A 19,237-nucleotide genomic window follows, 5' to 3' on the forward strand; every position below is an offset into this window, starting at 1 on the left:
AGTTGCCAGTTGCTGCCACTTCAGATATTACTTGCTGTTATTCAAAAATCATTCCAGCTTTCCATATGGGAAGTTGAACGAGGGAGTGAAACTAAATTAACAGAAGCTGTCAGATGTTCAGAAATATGCAGGCAGCGATGAGACAGGTGGATGAACTCTCCCCAGAAGGTACTTTCTCTTTGTCTCACTCTTTTTAAAATAAAGCTTATGCAAAAAGACAATTTGCGTTTTATGGTCATTGCTAAATGAAGATGTCATTAGTAAAAGAATGCCACATAATGAAAGGATTAAATGTTAGTCCTTCCCATACAGCAAGAAAGACACTGTACATAAAAAACTTGATCAGGCTGGCATTCAGAGTAGATTTAAGATGCCCTTGCCATTCAAGTTTTGTGGTATGATAGATTCTGCACTGAAAAGAGTTTGAAGTAGAGAACACAAAGCTACCACAGCCATTTAAAAACATTTAAATGAAGCTCCTGTGGTAACAAAAAGAAAGCAGTTTCCTCTTTTTGTTTTTTTAAAAAAAGGTGTTGATTATATACTGGCCAGAAACATAGTGAGGTGGTTACTGAGTATGTGTATATGTGTGAGAGTGAGGATGAGTAGGCTGCTGGGATACTTTTTTTTTTTTTTTTGGCAATGTAAGTTCCTTAGGGCAGAGGCTGCTTTTTTGTGCTGTGTTTGTACGAAACCTAGCTCAACAGGATCTTGGTCCATGACTGGGGCTCTTTGATGCTACGGAAATTCAGAGTAGACTCAATGTATCAGATTTTTCAACCATTGTGATGGTACACAGAGAGATCCTCTTTTCTGTAATTGGGTCTCAAATCATAATGTTGCTGTACAATTAAAATTAACATCTTGAATGGCACTCAGAAGCAGCTGGGAAGCCACTGAAAGCACAGAACAGATATAATGTACTCATACTGACCTGCTCCATAAAATAGATAGGGGGTCACTTCATCCTGAACTAGCTGAAGTTTGTCAGTGGTCTTCAATAGTAGCCTCAAGTAGCAAAGTTTGGGGTTTGGTTTGGGTTTTGTCTGAAGGTTCAGTTGAGTTATTTGATTAGAATTGGTTTAGCCATCCCTGATCTATACCCAAAGTTTTACCAGCCATCTGCCAGAAAAAAAAAAAAAAAAAAAAAAGAATGCTCTATGATAGAATGTGTAAGAAAAACCTCATGAAGTCAAAAGGAAGGTGGTAACATACTCATGACTTCCACGTACCTTTGGAAGACTTGGTTTGAGAACACACAGTATATGCAGTCAATTTCTCTTATCTTCTGCTGAGATGCATTTTTCTTTTTGCAAGAAATCTGAGATCATAAAAAGCTGTGGGTGAAATTCTGGCTGCAACTAAATCAATGGGCCAGGGAGTCCATCCTGTTAATTTATCCATAGGCTTATTAAACCTCTAAATAGCATACACAATGGGTTTACAATTTTGGAAACCTGTACATAGATAACTGTTTATTTACAAGGTACACTGGTGGGAAGCTGGAGAGAAGAGATTAATATAATGCACGCATTAAAAGTGGGTAGAGGTGTAGAACTCATTTGTATATTTTATTCCTACAAAAGCGACATTTTTTCCTGATTTATCGATAATGCAATTTTATTGTGACTCTTATATCTTCGTCAAGTCCCAGATCATGGAATCAAGTGTTTCTGTGAAAATTTCAGCTTTCTTTTTTTTTTTAAAGTAAGTTTCCAGCCCTCATAAATGTGAAGAAAACCCTGAAAAGGTGAACAGAGTTTGTTTCATTCAAACAAAATCTCAAAATCTGCTCAAAATCTCAAGAGGCTCAAAGTCTGCAAGGCAAATAGGAAGAATCCAACTTTCATAAAACAAAAAAAACAAAAAACAAAAAACCCCAACATCATGATTTTAAAACCAATCTTGTGATTTTTTTTTAGGCCTGACTCTTGAGTTTTGAATGCTTGAAGTTGGCAACAAGTCATTACAAACTCATGTTTTCTGAAGATAAACATGTTTCTCGTTCACACTGTTATATTCCACCCACTACATTTTCTTACTGAAAGACTGATGGTGGACCCTCCTGTTTAATTATCTGTAACTATTATGAATCCTGGATTTAATTATGTTTCTTTGAAAGATACACAATATTTTTTACTCACGTTATTATTTATTTGTATTACAGTAGCACCTATGACCTCAACCAGGACTGGCCCCCTGTGCGCTAGGCACTGTACAAATACATAATAAGAGACAGTTGTTGACCCAAGTAACTCTTAAACAAGACAGACAGAGCTTGGGTGAGGGCACCTATGTCACGCAGCCAGTTCAGTGGCATAGCAGGAAATGAAGTGCAGACTTCTTGAAGCCATCCTGTGCTCTATCCACTAGATTATGCTACCTCCTTGAAAAAACAAGGTTAAAAAGAATAAAACAATTTGTGGTGTATGTGAAATGTAATTTCTCCAATAATATACAGTATGTTCAGATCACTAACATAAGGCCTGATCCAATGCCCATTGAAGAGAATGGGAAGATTCACGCTGCCTTCAATGGGCCCACGCTGATTACATCAGATCAACCTTTTGCAGAATTCATTAATTTCCCATTCAACGATAAGAAACAAAAATGTCCAAATTATTTCTGTGGAACAATCAATTTTGTATATATTTAGAACAAATTTAGTAGGTTCTGTAATGCTCTTAGTTAGAGGCTGACTTACTGTTTCTTTGTGATAAGCCAAAAATTACTTCAGACATGGTTGTGACACCAACAGTGACAAATGACAAATTGTAATGGTCGAACAGTCCTACTATTGAATATTTGATTTTAATATAAAAAAGACATGCATGAAGAATAGTAAAGACAGTTTCAAAAGCTCAGCGTACCAAGAAATTACCAACACTTTTTCATAAAGAAAAGATTCCTTAATAACTTAATGAGTTTCCTACACACTCATTTACCTGCAGCTATGTAAAAGATAAATAAGCAAACACCTGCATTTCTTTAAAAAGACAAAAAAATCTATAAGAGAAAAAGTTTGATGTGACAAACCATTTTCCTGCTCTTGATAAAATAACCACAGAACGCAAATAGGGGCAGGATGAATCTCACTCAAGCTGTGCGTGAAAGGAAAAGCTTAGGTTGAGTACAAATTATTGCTCAGTTTACATCTCTTTTTAAATGGATTTCTTCTGAAGATTTTAATCAGCACTTTATTTTTTTTCACAAAAGCTTCATTCAGTTCAGTGTTCTACTTATACACCTCCATAATAAAAAGTAACAAGAATTGCCAGTAAAACCAGGCTGACAGACAGCATCTTCAGTTTGCCTCCTTTTTGCTGCCAAGGAAGTTGCATCACCATCCTGGAACTCAGTGATGCTTTTTCTCGGATCCCAGTGGAGGGGCATGCTTTCAAATTCAAGCCATTTTCCAGCACATATCTGAACTTCTGTGGAGAAATGCAGGAATTAGATTGAGACAGCATGCTAATTACATTTGATGATGTATATCAAGTACAAAGGAAATCTCCCCTTAATAATAACGTCCCTTTCCAAGTCAAACAATAATTGTCTGTACTGCATCTTGAATTCTTTTTGTTTATCTCATTTGTTTGTCATATATGGTGAAGAATTTGTGCTGATGCCATATCAAGTCAGTCTCTTAGTGAAATTAATTACCAAATCAATAAAGCTGTTAACAGCACAGACAAATTCCTTGGCAACAATATAGTCAAAGAGAAGGGTTTTTTGGGTCTTTTTTTTTTTTTTTTTTGGTGGCACTACCCTCCCACTCTTTGGTTCCTGCAAATGGGACTGTATAGCAATAGAGGGGACCAATAACATTGCCATCTTTTGCACAGCAGGGCCCTACCAATGTCAATCATCGTGCCTGCCCCTGTTGTGCCTGCTCAGTGGTGCTCCAAAATCCTCCTACCGCATTTTTCCCCAGACCCTCAGGAGACAGCTGTGCTAAAACACTCACCTTCTTGTTCAGCACATTAAGTCTCAAGATTCCCTGCTAGGGCTGCTATTACCATTCTCAACCTGATTAAAAGCACCAAAAGTCCTCAAGAGCAGCAGGGTCTATACTGCAGCATGGTTACAGCACGCTGAGTCGCCATTTCAGCTTAAAATCGGAATGGTAACGCCTAACAGAAATGTTCTCTACTGCAACACATATCTCAGTCAACACAGTTTTATGTTAAAAATCACTATATCTGTTTAAATGACATCAAAGTACATCTGCAAGAAGGTGTAAATGATGGAAAAGAGCATAAACAAGAAAGGTTTAATATGTTAAGTCATATTTGTTACTTGTTGTTAACATCTACGTTGTTAATTCTTTCATTCTGTTTATTTTGGCTTATGCTTGGTTTACATTACACTTTTTCCTATACCCCTTTACTCTATTTCAATAATTTCTTTAATACATTGGATTGAACCACTTGGATTTTTAATGTTTATAATCTCCCATTTTAAAATATTTTTATTTAAATAAGAGTCAGTTCATTTCTTTTTTGCCCCTCACTTTTTCTCTCTCCATTTTTCTATTTCTATTTTCTATTTCTAATCTTCTATGATTTGGGCATCACCTTTGCTTTGCACTTGTACTACAAAGTCTGAACAATCATACATTCCTAAACAGCTGTGACAGGATTATGTGCATGTTTGTCCATTACTAATGTAGCTCCTGACTGAATACAATGAATATTAACCATTGAAGGTGCCTGTCCACATCGAAGTGGGACAGCACAGCCTAACCAGTTGATTTGCAGCCAGCTTCCTTTATCCACTCCAGGATTAAAAACTGTTATGGTATTTGCGGAAGAAAATCAATCATTACAACTAGTCAGGTAAACAAATATCAAAGGGGCAAAATGACAGCCTCAGATAAGTGCTGTTATAACATCTAAGGTGTTGTTGATTTAGAGTGCTCACAATGCAGGTGGAGGAATACTGAACATGTAACCTATGAAATGAAGATGACTTGCTACGTGTACTGCAGATAAAAGATTGTCAGTTGGATGAAGGAAGGAGAAGTAAATGGACAAGTGTATTGGGACATAGTGCTTTCCATTGAAAGACATGAAAAGTAAAGGATTTCAGGACTGCATCATCACATTGTGAAGAATATGTTATCTTTCATCACAAAATATTTCATGTGTAGACAGATATTGCTTTGTACTGATAGGTAGAGTAATTAAAATCTATTCCTAAGGCATTTAAAAATTAATAACTGGCTACAGCTATTTTATTTCAAAAGTCAAAACTAATTAACCTTTACATGCAAATTAAACTGGAAACCACAGAGTACCAATTATGCAGGATTTTATTTATCTGAAATAAACTACTCAGAAATATACTCATTTCTAAGACTGGTCGAAGTTGGAGGAAAACCTCTCATCTCCTCAGAAACTGCATGCCTTCAAAATTCTACTCACAAGAGTCAAATAATTTCTTTTCATGGCCAAAGAAAATATTAGGGTTTTTTTCATACTGTAGGTTAGGTGGATTGAGCAGATTGTGCATCTGTGTCTAAAATTTCAAAACAATTTTATAAAACTAATTTATGCTTATATTTAATTTTGGCTAATGTTTTCAAACCAGGGTGACTCAAATTAGACTCCTGAGTCCATATTTAAGATACCTAAAAAAAGTGGCCTGGGTATCAGAAAAGCTGGGCACCCACAAACCGTAGTGAAGTCAATGGGAGCTGCAGATACTCAGCAGCTTTGAAAATCAGACCATTTCTATTTAGTTTCCTAAATATTAGTTTAGAAGCTTAATATTAGGCATCAAAATTTGAAAATGTTGGTCTGTTTTCCCAGGTACTGGATTTCACTGCTCTCCAGATGCATAGTATATTACATATAAACACATTTGAATGTATTTACCAAAATCTCATCTTTTATCTAATGTGTTTGGGATCATTAAAAAATAATTTAACAACCTGTTTTACCTTTTTAAATATGTGAAGATAATGAAGTTTTGAGCTCCTTTTTCCTCTTTATTTTGTCATAACATTTCTCACCAATAGGATGAATGGATTGGAACAGTGTATCCGTGTTTTATTTGTTTGACTATATTTGTTTTTATTTTCTTACTTGATTTTCTAATATGGCAACTTTACTGGAATGTGGATAAATTTCTCACAACTGCACTACTCTTCTATTTTGCTTTCATCTTTTATTTTACTATGTGAAGTATGTACTTACACTGGCAATCAGGTTTTATAAATTATTCACACAAAACTATCACATTTTCGTAGTATCACAAATTACAATGGAACTGTCAAACCCTTTAGACCAAAAGTGTAATACCTGATAAATTGTACAGTACTATTTTTATATTAAATGTTACTTTTATTTCAACTGACTCATTCAAAAGTGAATTCAGTAGAAAATTTATACTTGTTTAATACTTCTATGTGGTCCAAAAGATCAGGATTTTCACATAATGCTGCACAGGGGATGCAACATTGCTACACAGGGATATAGTAAATTTTTCTTTAAAGTATTTGCCCTTCTCTCATTACAACATGTTTCAGAAGATGCATTAAAGAGGAAGAATTGATCTGGTTCTGTTCAACTAAAAGGTGCCCTAGAAGATGTCTGCCACCATCACTTGGCTCCCATCTTGCGCAACAACCTCTTAAATGAGATCTGTCCCCTACCTGCAGGTAGCTGTCATTGTCTTCTAGTAACATTGGATAAGATTCTGTGCTGCATCTCTTAAGAGAGCACTTAAATCTATCTTTGCACCATCTTGATCCTGGGCTACTCCAGGGCTGGAGTGGTCCAAGTGTGATTTAGACAGCCCTCATGGCCTATCTAAAGCCTGGTTTACACTTAAATGTTTTGCCAACACAGCTATGTTGGTCAGGGGAGTGTGATTTTTTTCTACCACTGAATGACAGCTATGTTGGCAAAAGTCCTAGTGTAGATGCAGTTATATCAGCAAAAAGTCTTTTGTCAGTATTAATTACTGCGTTTGGGGAATTGGTTTTAAGCTATACCAGCAAAAGAATTTTGTGTCCTCACTAGGGGTGTTTGCCAGTATATTTCTACTGGTATATTTATACTGGCAAATCCTTTCAAGTATAGACAAGGCCTAAATTATAGCAACTTTCAGGAGCTGCCCTATGGGCTGCAGAGTTTCTTGGACTCTCCATAGTGCTGTGTATCATGGCCTGCCATGGACATATCTCTCCTACTCCCAGCCCTATCCCCAACACCACAACTTGCAAGGGGAAATCTCTCCCAATCAAAACCCAGGTTATTAGGGCCCTTTTATGCCTGCCACTTTGGCCCTTTTATCTGGCATGAAGGGACTGGAAGGGGATAAGAATCTCACTCATTGAATTTGACACCACCATTCCAATAAGTCTGATTACTGAGCTCACTCATCAATCTTGCACTGCATTAAATTTAGATAGGGTGGAATATAGCAGGGGTGTCTTGTTTGTGGGAGTGTTGATAAAACATTTATTTACTTCCAAGAAAATCCTCCAGACACCTGTGTAAGATTCTGAGTCAGTCTAACTTTGGCCAGAATTACCAGACATTATCTGTATCCAATAGAAGTATAACATTTCCTTAAATCTAGTTTGAATGTATTCTCATAACAACAGGAATTGGGAAAATTACCATATGATACAATCAAGTGAAATTCAACAGGAATTCAAGAGTCAGTTTTTCATCTGAAAAACATTTGAATCAAATACACAGGTAATTATGCTTCTAAAATCACCTAACATGCATATAACTGATTCTTGAAATTATTTTCCAGACATAAACAGTTCAGAATTAAAACTCTTGGTAACCTCATTATTAATAGAAACATTGCACCCACTAATGAGAGAGAGAAGGAGAAAAACGTGGGGAGAAATTACCAAATACAAATGCAAAAAAAGCCACTTTGAGTCCAGCATCTCGTATTTCCACCGAATCAGTCTTACATTTTATTTTGGCAGTAGCAAAATAAACACAAGACTTTGCTAATAAGGTATAATATAAATTATTAAACCATCTAGCATATGATCAAATGCATTTTAGATTATTTTCTGAATAATTCTGCCTTGGCAACTGCCAAGAGTAATATATTTTGTGTGGTTTTGTACAGCCTCATTGATCACTGTCTTTCTGATGCTCCGGTCCCTGACTTACTTAAACTGCAGAGCATGAAAGAAATACATACATCAAAACCTAAGGTTCAACATCTGTCAATCACACCCTAGCTTTTTTCATAAGATCTCACTTCATATTTTTGTCAATAAATACATAACAACCCTTAAGCTCTGAGCTGAGATTTTAATAGATTCAAAACATTTCTTATATGCAAATGTTGTTTATGGTTCGGGATACTGTTATAACTTGTAGTTATAGCTAACAACAGTAAAAAAATATTTAACTGCATATATCTCAAGATAATTAGACTGCTGAATCTTTTATTCCAACTACTTCTTACACACTTGTACCACTGTGTCTAAAGATGCGGATCTGAAACCCAAACTCTAGGGCTGTTGTATTTTGGAGGCATTTTCATGATTTTCAAAGCAAACAATTACAAACAGGTCATATACAGACTATATTAGAAAATTATATCCCTGCTGTCAAAGTCTATTGGATAGTTATACAAATTATAGAAAGGATAGCATTTCCTATTTGATTCCATAGGTTTTATGTAATAGAACCTCATTATACACTTTTATATGTTTAATCTCTACCGAATCTTATAGGTCCTTTTTCATAAGGCCGGGATGCTGATCTTAAAAGTTGAAAACATTTTACACACAAGTGAATTATCTTTTTCCTAATGCCATTACATAATCCTCACAATGGACATGTAGCACCCTTGCCACTGTGCATCCCAAGTAATATGCAGTGCTGTCTACTTGGAAACAGAGAAAAAAATCAATGCAAGAAAAGTAGTTCATGTCTGTTGCAACGCTTCAGTTCCCTATAGGAAGCATGTTTGGGGCAGCTGATGTGCCATACGTTTCCATCTGTAAACTCTCACCATCCTCTAATCTAAGAAATGACTGATTCCAGATGCCCATTCAAAGCTAGTTCGAAGTTTGCTTATTCATTACAAGAAATAGGACATCTTGAAAAATAATCAAAACAGAAAGGCACTTTGGAAAGAGGAATTTAACTTTGTTTATTCTTTTTATTACGTACCTAGAAAGGCCGGGGGTAAAGAATTAGACACAGGGTTAAATACATGTTTAATATTTATTTTTTTCTCAGCAGAAGGAACAGAGGAAACCTCACCATGTTTTGGTAATATGCTTTGATTCTTATTCAGTTCCAATCATTACCGAAGTTACAGTAGGGAAAATAAATTCATGAAAGCATCTCACAAATAGACTGCAATCTGTAAACCTGTCTTACTATCCGTAATTTACAACCAAATCACTGAATCTGACTTGATCAACTCAGGACTACCACTAGAGGCTTGCCTGTGGACCAACACAAACAAAATGTTTATTTGATAATGAGGGATCATACAGAAATTGACTTTAAGATACGTTGTGTGTCAATTTCTCTCAGAACTAACAGTTTCTCTCAGATTAATTGTCCATTATGGGGATCATCTTTTGCTTTGCCCTACACTAGCCCCGCACATTAAGATTGCAGTTACATCGTGATGCTTCTTCCTCCATAACATTTCCAAGATCTGGCCTTTTCTTTCTGTCAATATAGCTGCAACACTTTCCCAGGTCCTCCTCTCCCATCTTGCCTACCACAACCTATTCTTCTCTGAAATTTTCCATGCTGGGTGTCTGCCTCAGCCTGAATTTTTATGAATGAATGATGAAAGAATCTGACAAGGAGCTAGGAGAAAACTGGGACATGCTGGGAAAAGAGAGTGGGAAACTGAAGCTGAACAAGAAGCCCAGAAAATGAGATTGGGACTAGATGCTGGTGGAAACAGGGAAAGTGGATGGGTGGGCTGAGGCACTAGAGGCCAGAGTGGGTGAGAAATACATATTGAATAAGGAGCTGGGAGGGAAGGAATTGGAACTGGCAGGACAAGGAGACCGGAATGGGGAGTCTGGAGATGTAAGACTAGGTCTTGCGAGGCATAGAGATTGGAACTGGGATGAGAAGCCAGAACAGTGAAGACTGGGACTGACAAGATGAGCAGAATGGGACTGGGAATACTTTGGTGGGGATGAGACAGAAAAGGTCACATTTGGGAGGAATGAACAGAAGACCATGTGTCAACTTGAGCACGCTCCCCACTTCACAGCATGGAATGGAACCCGAGTTTCCCAAGTTTCCCCGTTCATCTGTTAGCAGCAAATATCTGTGAAAACCACTGGCAAACTGTGTGTCTCATCCCCCTCAAGTGCTGCTCCACTTAAAGGATAATAACCTACTACTGTTATCAGTTACTTTATTAGCTCAAGTGGCAGAGGTCCATGCTGTGAATCTAAAGATTGCAACACTGATGATGACCCATGTGGGTATCATTATGGAATTTCTGTGATTTACATTTGCTTTTCTAAAACCGTAGGAAATTTCTCTCTCTCTCTCTCTCTCTCTCTCTCTCTCTCTCTCACACACACACACACACACACACACACACACACACACACACACACACACACAGTTAGGAAATGCCAGACTTAAGGTTACTCAATTTGGCCTTCTTGTATGTCTGAATGTAACAATTTTTAATTACATGATCACATACTTTTTTTCCCACATGAACATTACTTATTCAGTGCACAAAATGGATCGTGCTCATTTAATGAGGAGCAGTTCAATTTTTTTGTCTTGGTAATGTATACACACAAGGGGGCTGAAATAAGGTTGCACAGGCAGCCTTGACTCTGGCATTTCCTAACTTTTGAGTGTTTAACTTTGCAACCTGAATGTTCTTTGAAAGTGTGTCTGTCATATATGTCCTTAGTTTTGATTTAGCCTTTGTGACATTCCCCTAGTGCAATCTGGTCTGGTGAATCACTGTGTCACCCCAATCTCCCACTCCTGGAGCCTGTCTTACTCTGCTCTGCTGTGAGAACTCCCACTTCTGGGTAGGGCCACCACATGGGGGAGGGAGGGAGGGTACACTTTACCCGGCCCGGGAGGCCCTGGGGGTCCCAACCCAGGCTGCAATCCCATTATGTGTGTGGGAGGGGGCCCATGTTACAAGTTTGTACTGGGCCCGAAAAAATTATGCTTGGGCCCCGCTTCTGGACACAGCTTCTAGCAAGCACATTGTTCCCAATTAGGTGAGTGAGTGCTTCTAGCCAGCCACTCTTTGGATTATACAACAGAATGACCCCAGGTAATACCTCCAAGTCCCAGATGCAACCCTAGGAACCTCCATCTTACAATGTTCAGTGCTGCCCACTGAACAATGCAAGCTCATAATAGTTTGTCAATTTAACAAAGAAATTGATATGCACCAGTCTTGTTACACCCAGTGAAGTCTTTAACACACTTCAAACCAAATGCACTGTTTTAGGTAAAACAAACAAACAAACAAATGTATTAACTACAGAAGGATTTTAAATGATTATAAGACAAAGCATAACACATCAGATTTGGTCAGGATGAACAAGAACAAAAACAAAACACATTCTAAACCAAGCTTAACATTTTCAGCACCCTTAACAAACTTTGGTGTTTCTCACCACAGGGTGGCTGATTTCCCTTCAGCTAGGCTCTCCCCTTTGGTCAGCACTTCAGTTGGTTGGTGGTATTTGTAGATGGAGGTGGAAGAAAGAGAGCATGGGAAATGTCTCCTTTTTTAAAAATGTTCCTTCTCCCCTCTGGGGCTCTCCCCCCCCCCCCCAGGTCAGGTGACAAACAGTGCCCTTATATGGACTCATCCATATCCTGAGTCAGTGAACATTACTTCCCCATGATTCCAAGCTGTCTCAGGGAAGGGGTCACAAGCTGAGACAAGCTGTCTCAGGCTCACTCGACACGATCCCTCACTGATGCCCAGGTCAGTCCTTTGTTCTTGGGTTCATTCTTTACACACCTTAATGAGGTGCAAACTGTACCTCTGCTCCTGGAGAGTTTTGCCTGGATCTGTTTTAAGCTGAGGACATATCTTGGGGAATATTACATAGCGAAGCCGCATAACAATACAGGACATTGCGACAAACATATTACTATAACAATAATGCTCAGCACATTATGAGCATTCCAAAAATATATGACATACTTTGCATTAAACACTACACAATTACACTGTAAGGGTGAACATGGGGGTGCAGGGTGTCACAGCCTTATGAGTTTCACACAGGATAGCAAGGTCTCCATATTTTTCTCTGTATGGAACAGGATATCAGTGTGTATAACCTAAATAAGTCAGATATTATACAATCTTCCATTCTGGTGTTTACTCTTCACTTCAGGCACTTGATGTTTATGAATAGTTAACCTGATCCACTGACTCCTGATCTAAGGGTTTCCATTTAATATCATTTGCTCCAGAATCTCTTTGGTTTCTCTGCTGCTTTTGCTCTGCACTGGCTTTTCCAGGCCCCCACCTTGTGTCTCCATCAAAGATCTCCCATCTGGCACTGGCTCCTTTGGATCATGAGTGTCACTCCTGCATCATTGATCTTTGAAGACCTAACTGCTGTCATTAAATGGTTATGGGAGCCATCTGTTTACTTTCACAGTGCACAGAGGTCTTTCATCACTTTCCCATCTTGGATGTGCAGTGGCTTCCTTTGGATCATATAAGTGTCATTTCAGGATGATTTGTCCTTAAAGACCTAATTGTGTTAACTAAATTGTGACACCAGTGTTCTGCTTATCCTCATAGAGCACGGGAGTTTTTCACCCACAAACCACATATTTTCTCCCCATGTGCACTTTTCATTCCAGTGCTGACCTTACAGTGATCCCCCATATCCACTTTTTTGTGCAGCCGTTCTTTTATAGTACATATAGTTAGGATTTTAAATTCTTTGATTTTTTAAAAAAAAGTATACATGCACCAGGGTTCATAAGGTAGGACAGACCTTTTTTTCATCTCACTCCTGAACTTCCTGTAGTAGTGCCTAGAGGCAACAACCTCAATTTATAAACATAACAAAGGGTATGTTTTCACTTCAAGATGTAAATTCCAGCTCAAGGAGACATACCTGTGCCTATTCTGATCAAACTAATTTGCTAAAAAGAGAGTGTAGCCCTGGTGGCAGGAGGGGCTAGCTGCCCGAAGTATGTACCTAGCATCTCAGATAGGTATTTGCTCAGGGCAGCTAGCCCCATTTGCACTACCATGGCTACACCATTTTTAGTGCACTGGACTCTATCACAGCCAGCATGGGTAAGTCTCCTCAAGTTGGAATTTTCACCTCCAACTTGATGTGCAGATATGTGCAACTTGATGTGCAAAGATATGGTCCCTGCCCCATAGAGCTTACTATCTAAGTCTAAGACTATAGACTAGAGATGATACAGCACAATCAGGAGGAGCTCAAGAAAACAGTAGATGCTGAAAAGAAAACAGCACAGAAATCAGTGCTCACAACAAACAAGCTGCCATTGCGGAAAAGCTATTTCCCATTCCTCCCAGCCTCCCGCACTGCAAAAGAATCCACTCACAATGACAGAGTCTATCATGTAGCAGTCAGTGATGAGACTCAGTTAGCTCTACAAAAATACTTTTTAGTATTAATATATTGCTAAGACTGACACAGGTAATTCTTCCACTCTGTAGGTTGGCCACATTAGACCTTTTAAAAAATGTTCATGGTACAAACGTAATCAGTTCCTGTCAAACAAATTTAATCTCACTAGTCCTAGGCAATATAACTCCTTGTAAAATCAAAGAAGCTGGATCAATGTGAGTCTCTTCTGTTGTTTCACAATTTAGCAGGGATTCTGAGACTTGCACATTTCAATCCATTTCTCCCACCTTTGTGAAATCCTTTGAAGAAATCTTACTGAAATTAGTTAATACTGAAGCTTCCAATCAGGAGTAGAAAAGAAGAAAGAATGAGAAAAATACAGGAGACACACTGAAAATGACAAACATATGAGAGGTTTTTGTAGGGGAAAGGAATATTACAAACTCGTGACCTTAGCTGATTTATTCTTTCAGAAGTTGGTATTTTTGGATTAAAAATCCCTTTATGTTAAAAAGACACCATAGTAGCCACTTCTTTTCACTTTAGAAGGTGCTCACTGAGAATAAGTGGTATAATTTGTTCCTTTTAGGCTATTAACAATTATACATCTGGCTCTTCCCCTCCAGCGGTCCTATGACAAAACTCTGATTGTGTTACAGAATCCTCAGTACCCTTTCCTGGAAGAAAAACAAAGTAATGTCTTTTTGGATGGAGATACATATTGACTGGTGCAGCTGGTGTATTTGTGGATTTCAAAGCACTTTACAAACATGAATAAATTAAGCCTCACCAACTCCTTGTCAAATATTATCCCCATCTTAAATATAAATAAATTAATGCCCAGAAAGGTTAAGTGACTTGCCTAAGGTCACACAGCAACTCAGTGTCAGAACCAGGAATAAAACCCAGATTACCTAACTCCTAGTCCTGTGGTTTAGCCTCTAGACAAATAATAGACCAATAATCTGTCTGGCAGGTGTCATAAACAGGTACCTTGCACAGTTTTCCTGTATCGTGCTTTGTTTTGATTTAGTATTTATAATGCTTCAATAGCATCTATTTACCTTGAGGTATTTACCTTGAGGTATTTTGAATGTATCCTTAAGAGAAAATTAAGTATTAATGAATACACTTCATTTGGAAAATGAAGTAGAAAGAGCACTGTACCTTCCAGGGTGGGAAAATCTTCCTGGTCTGGTGTGAAATATGGAGTGACAGTTTAAGCCAGAAGGGATCACCAGATCATTTAGTCTGACCTCATGTATCAGGCCACCAACACCCCCAGCACTCCCACTCTAAGTCCAACAATTGGAATTAGACCAAAGTATTAAAGCTCTCAGGAACGAAACTATTGTGTGCCACAGGGACAGACCAGGAGGGACCGAGGTGCATCAATGCCCAAGGCCATGCAATGGCAGAGAATTGATTAAGTGAGATATACAAGTGATATGATGGCTACATCTTTAAATATCTGACATAAGACAGAGAAGGAATTACATTTAACGTCTTTAGCTTCACCAGATTCTTGGCTGATGTTATTGTCACTGAAAATGCTTTCTCTTAAATTTTCAAGTGACCACTGGCCAAAATGGAGCTTTTGTTAGACTTCTCCCAAGATAGGTGCAGATTTTAAAAAGGACTTCAACAATTTGAAAAATCATGTGACTACCTAAAAATGTTGTGCTTAAGATTGTTACAAGCAATACCTAAAACTATAGTTGAAAGAGATTGGAGAAAAAAATAATTCCCTTTAATTATTTGCATTTTAATTTTTTTTTTTTTTTTTGCATTTGACAGCCAGATCCCCAGCCAGACCTTTGTTTCATTGTTTTGTTGGTCAGTCACACTTCCCGTCTCATGCATTTGTATGATGACTCTATACTTATGCACTCCTCTGGAAAGGGCTCATCTGCACGCTTTACCCCAGATGGTGCAAAAGTGTGTTTACCAGTAACAGCAGCTAAAACAGCAAAAGGAAAAGGTGTGTGTATAGAGGAAGGGGCAGGAGACGCAGTAATGTAAGCACTTATTACAGCATTTGGCTATAAAGCTATGTTTTCGGGAGAATGGGGAAATCTATTTTTATCTGTAAATTATGGGATATGCAGATAAGAAAGCACAATTTAGTGAGTTTCTGTTTTAGATTCTTGTACATGATGTCCATCTACAGTCATGAGCTCAAATCATTCTTGGTGAATATCTTTGCACAGAGTGACTAAAATGAGAGCTTTTCCTCCTAAGAAGAAATGTTCCTTATTGAAATTTTATCAGCTTCTCCATATCTTGATTCTTGTAAAGTCCAATGGCTTGTCTACACGAACATTTAGTTTGCAGCAAGCTGCAGTGTGAATCTCCTTGCACTAACCTGCTGCACAGTTTCTATGCATACTAACAGTTTCTTAGGGCAGGTCTACACTATTGCTTAAGTCGATCTAACTTACATCGCTCAGGAGCATGAAAAAGGCACTCCCCTGAGCAACGCAAGTTACAGCGACCTAAGTGCTGTCCACACCGGCGCTATGTCGGTGGGAGATGTTCTCCCACTGACATAGCTTTTACCTCTTGTGGAGTAATTATGCTGACAGGAGATTGCTCTCCAGTTGGCATACATCTTCACCAGACATGATGCCGCTGTGCCGATATAGTGCTTTTAGTACAGACCTGCCCTTAATCCACTTTGATCTACTACACTTGGAAACAGGAGCAGATCAAAGCGCATGAAGGAACTTAGTGAGCATCAGAATGGTCCACCAGAACACTTAATGTTCGACAGGTTAGCACAAGGTAGAGTCAGACCCCAGCTGGCTGCAAAGGAGAGATTACCCACTTTGTGCAGTAACTGGAGTTTCTGAAATGTGTCCCTCTATAGATGCTCCACTTCAAGTGGACCAAATATAGTAATATTCTCTGTAATTCCCTGTTACCGGAAATTGTCTGATTTTATATTTTGACTCACATTTTATATCCACTTTTATATGGAAAAATGTATTTTCTCGAGGTCATAATTCTATTGATGAAAACTGCGGCTTAGTTCCATTTCCAGTGAACCAAAGCAAAGCAGCATGAACACACTGAACTTCTCCTGTGGACTTCGAATAGAATGGAATCTTAGAGAAGCCCAAGATTCAAGCACAGAAAAACCATGTTAGTTTTGACCCAACCGCTTTTAAACATCAGGACCTACAAATTCACTCATGGGTTATGACATAAAAACCCGAGAACCTGTTTTGAAATGATCCTAGAAAGTATCACAAACGCTAACTGTATGGTAATTTATAAAGTACTTTGACATCCTTTTTGATGAAAGATCAACCCTGGTACAATTATCTAAAAGTCCCAGTAAGCAGATGGAGTCCCCACCCTGCTCCAGTGTATCAACACACTTGATATGGTCCAAATACTCCCAATTATTGTTAACAACCACTGTTACCAGGCAAGTCTCAGCCCAAGTTTTCTCTGGATTTCAACTGTTCCTAGGCTTTTCAGTACAGGACTCACCTCTCTCTGCCCTAATTCCCTGTGCTTAGAATGGATGGTCCCCAAATCCAGCTATATTCCTGGATTGGAGCTAATAGGAGCCATCTGGCCTGGCGCCACAGTGAGAAAGCAAAAATATCTCTGCATCTCTATGCAGTGTTTTAGCACCTGAAAGAGTGAATCTGAGGGAAAGAATCCTGCCACCGATTTATAGACATGAGGAAAAGTTAGGAATAAGAGATCAAGACTGGTGCACTGCACATTAATCCCAAGTAAAAGTGTTATGTCTTTGATTAGGTGTTTAAATAACTAAAAACATACCAAATATCTCTTTTCTTTTACAGTTCTTCATAAAAAACTCACAGGAACAGTTTTTGTTGGAACCAAGTAGAGAGGGGAACTGAATATGAAGTCATATAAATGCAAGTATCAGGTCTCATGAATACACCTAAGTTCTGAGAGATACAACACAAGCTTTTAAAGTAAATTTCTCATTCTGTTGTTTGAAATACTTTCAAGAGACCTCAGATTTAGGGAGAGAGTTTGTTTGGTTTTAAGAAGGCAAAGAAGTCTTTGTATGCTTCTGATTAGCTCAGTTAACCTGAAACAGCAATGGTTTGATCTGTTTGATTACACAATGGAGGATGTTGCATGAAAGCTAATATTACATTATATACAGCGAGTACACGTGGTTACTATATATAAAAATAACCTTTTGATGGGAGTTTTGGTTTAGTAAGTTTGCTTCATTACTTTGGAAATGTCTAATATTAATAGATAACTAATATGTTTAATTAGACCATATCTAGTTTTTTTGAATGTTTCCATGGAGTACATGTCTCAGATACTAAAGTTCAGTCTCCAGTTTTCAGAAAGCCACCCTAAATGATGGCATTTGGATGACATGGAACGATAAGCTACTTAATTCACTCAATTAAAGCAAATACTACTATTGTTTAGAAATCTATTTCTATTTTCTACTGAAAAAGCTCTTTTCTTTTCATCCAGACTCCTTCTCATCCCTGGCACCACAACTGATTTCCTGTCTAAAGCTGCTGGTAACAAAATTCAGAACTGAGACCTAGACCACCCAAACCAAAAGACTTGAAGATGAACTTTATGCTTCTGAAATTGCATTGGACAGAGCTTAATTCTCGGTCACAGTTCAGAATTAGGGCTAACCTTTTGGGTTAACCTGCTTTACCATCTTGACTTACAAGGATACAATGATGTGACCATTTGGTTAGTCATTATGGAACATTCAGTGAATTAGTTATGAGGACAGAATATAATAATGGAGAGAAGGTAAAAGAAGGGATTCTATTTTGAAAATGTCATTGTCACTGTGAAGCCCTTTGGGCTACGGAAATTAATACACCATACAAAATAATCAGGATATGCAAGTGAAAGTAAAATGAACGATGCAGTTAAAACAAAAATGAATATCCAACAATCAGATCACACTAAGCCACCATCAAAGGACCACAGACACAGTAATGTGTTTTGGGAATATCATTCAGCATGTAAGAACCAAATTGTTTCAACACTTTAACAAGAAAAATTATGAAGCCTAAAGTATAAAGAATCCCTATAAAACTAAGGTAATCATAATCTTAGATCAGAATAGATTTGTCATAGCAAAATTGTATCAGGTTTACAAGAATATACATATTAATTGCAGCGTTGCATTTATCATTCTCAACACCACCTTTCAAAAATAGGCCATAAGAGTCCTGAGTGTTTTAAAAAAATACAGTATTACAATATCAGTTAGCAGTCTATTGATCATTTCCACACATGACTTCAGGGTGTAACAGAATGGAGAAAGGAACACCCTAATTTGCTCCTAACATGGTTTGCTGACCTGTTTGAAACTAGATCTACTTCCAGCAGTTTTAAATTAAGCTGTTTCTTAACCTCATGAATACAATTTTCACTTGCTTTGAAAACTGGCTGCCAAACTAATAAACCCTTTCACTTCAATGGTTTTGGAAATAAATAATAAACGGAGAGGAAAAATTCTTAAGGTACTTTTTAACTTCAACTACACAGCAGTATGTGTGCAAAATATCCAGCACACCTGAATCTCCTGCTGATATTTTACCTGGTAAGAGAGAAACTTATGTAACCCTTTTAAACATTTGTTTCCTTTCAAAAGATCAATATGCT

The 19,237-nt window shown here is 37.9% G+C and overlaps 1 protein-coding gene across 1 annotated transcript in view; it reads right to left on the reverse strand.

Moving 5' to 3' along the window:
- Positions 1 to 1,420: 1,420 nt before the first annotated feature.
- The window catches only part of CDKAL1 (CDK5 regulatory subunit associated protein 1 like 1), a 621,365-nt gene continuing 603,548 nt past the window's right edge, over positions 1,421 to 19,237 (reverse strand). The window contains exon 16 of the mRNA XM_067537586.1: positions 1,421 to 3,434. Within this exon, the coding sequence (XP_067393687.1) occupies positions 3,240 to 3,434 (195 nt within the window). The 3' untranslated portion in view covers positions 1,421 to 3,239. The remainder of the gene's footprint in view (positions 3,435 to 19,237) is intronic.

This window comes from Emydura macquarii, unplaced genomic scaffold, assembly GCF_026122565.2.
Source record: "Emydura macquarii macquarii isolate MOO-44397 ecotype Brisbane River unplaced genomic scaffold, CSIRO-AGI_Emac_v2 contig_431, whole genome shotgun sequence".
NCBI classification, from domain to species: domain Eukaryota; kingdom Metazoa; phylum Chordata; order Testudines; family Chelidae; genus Emydura; species Emydura macquarii.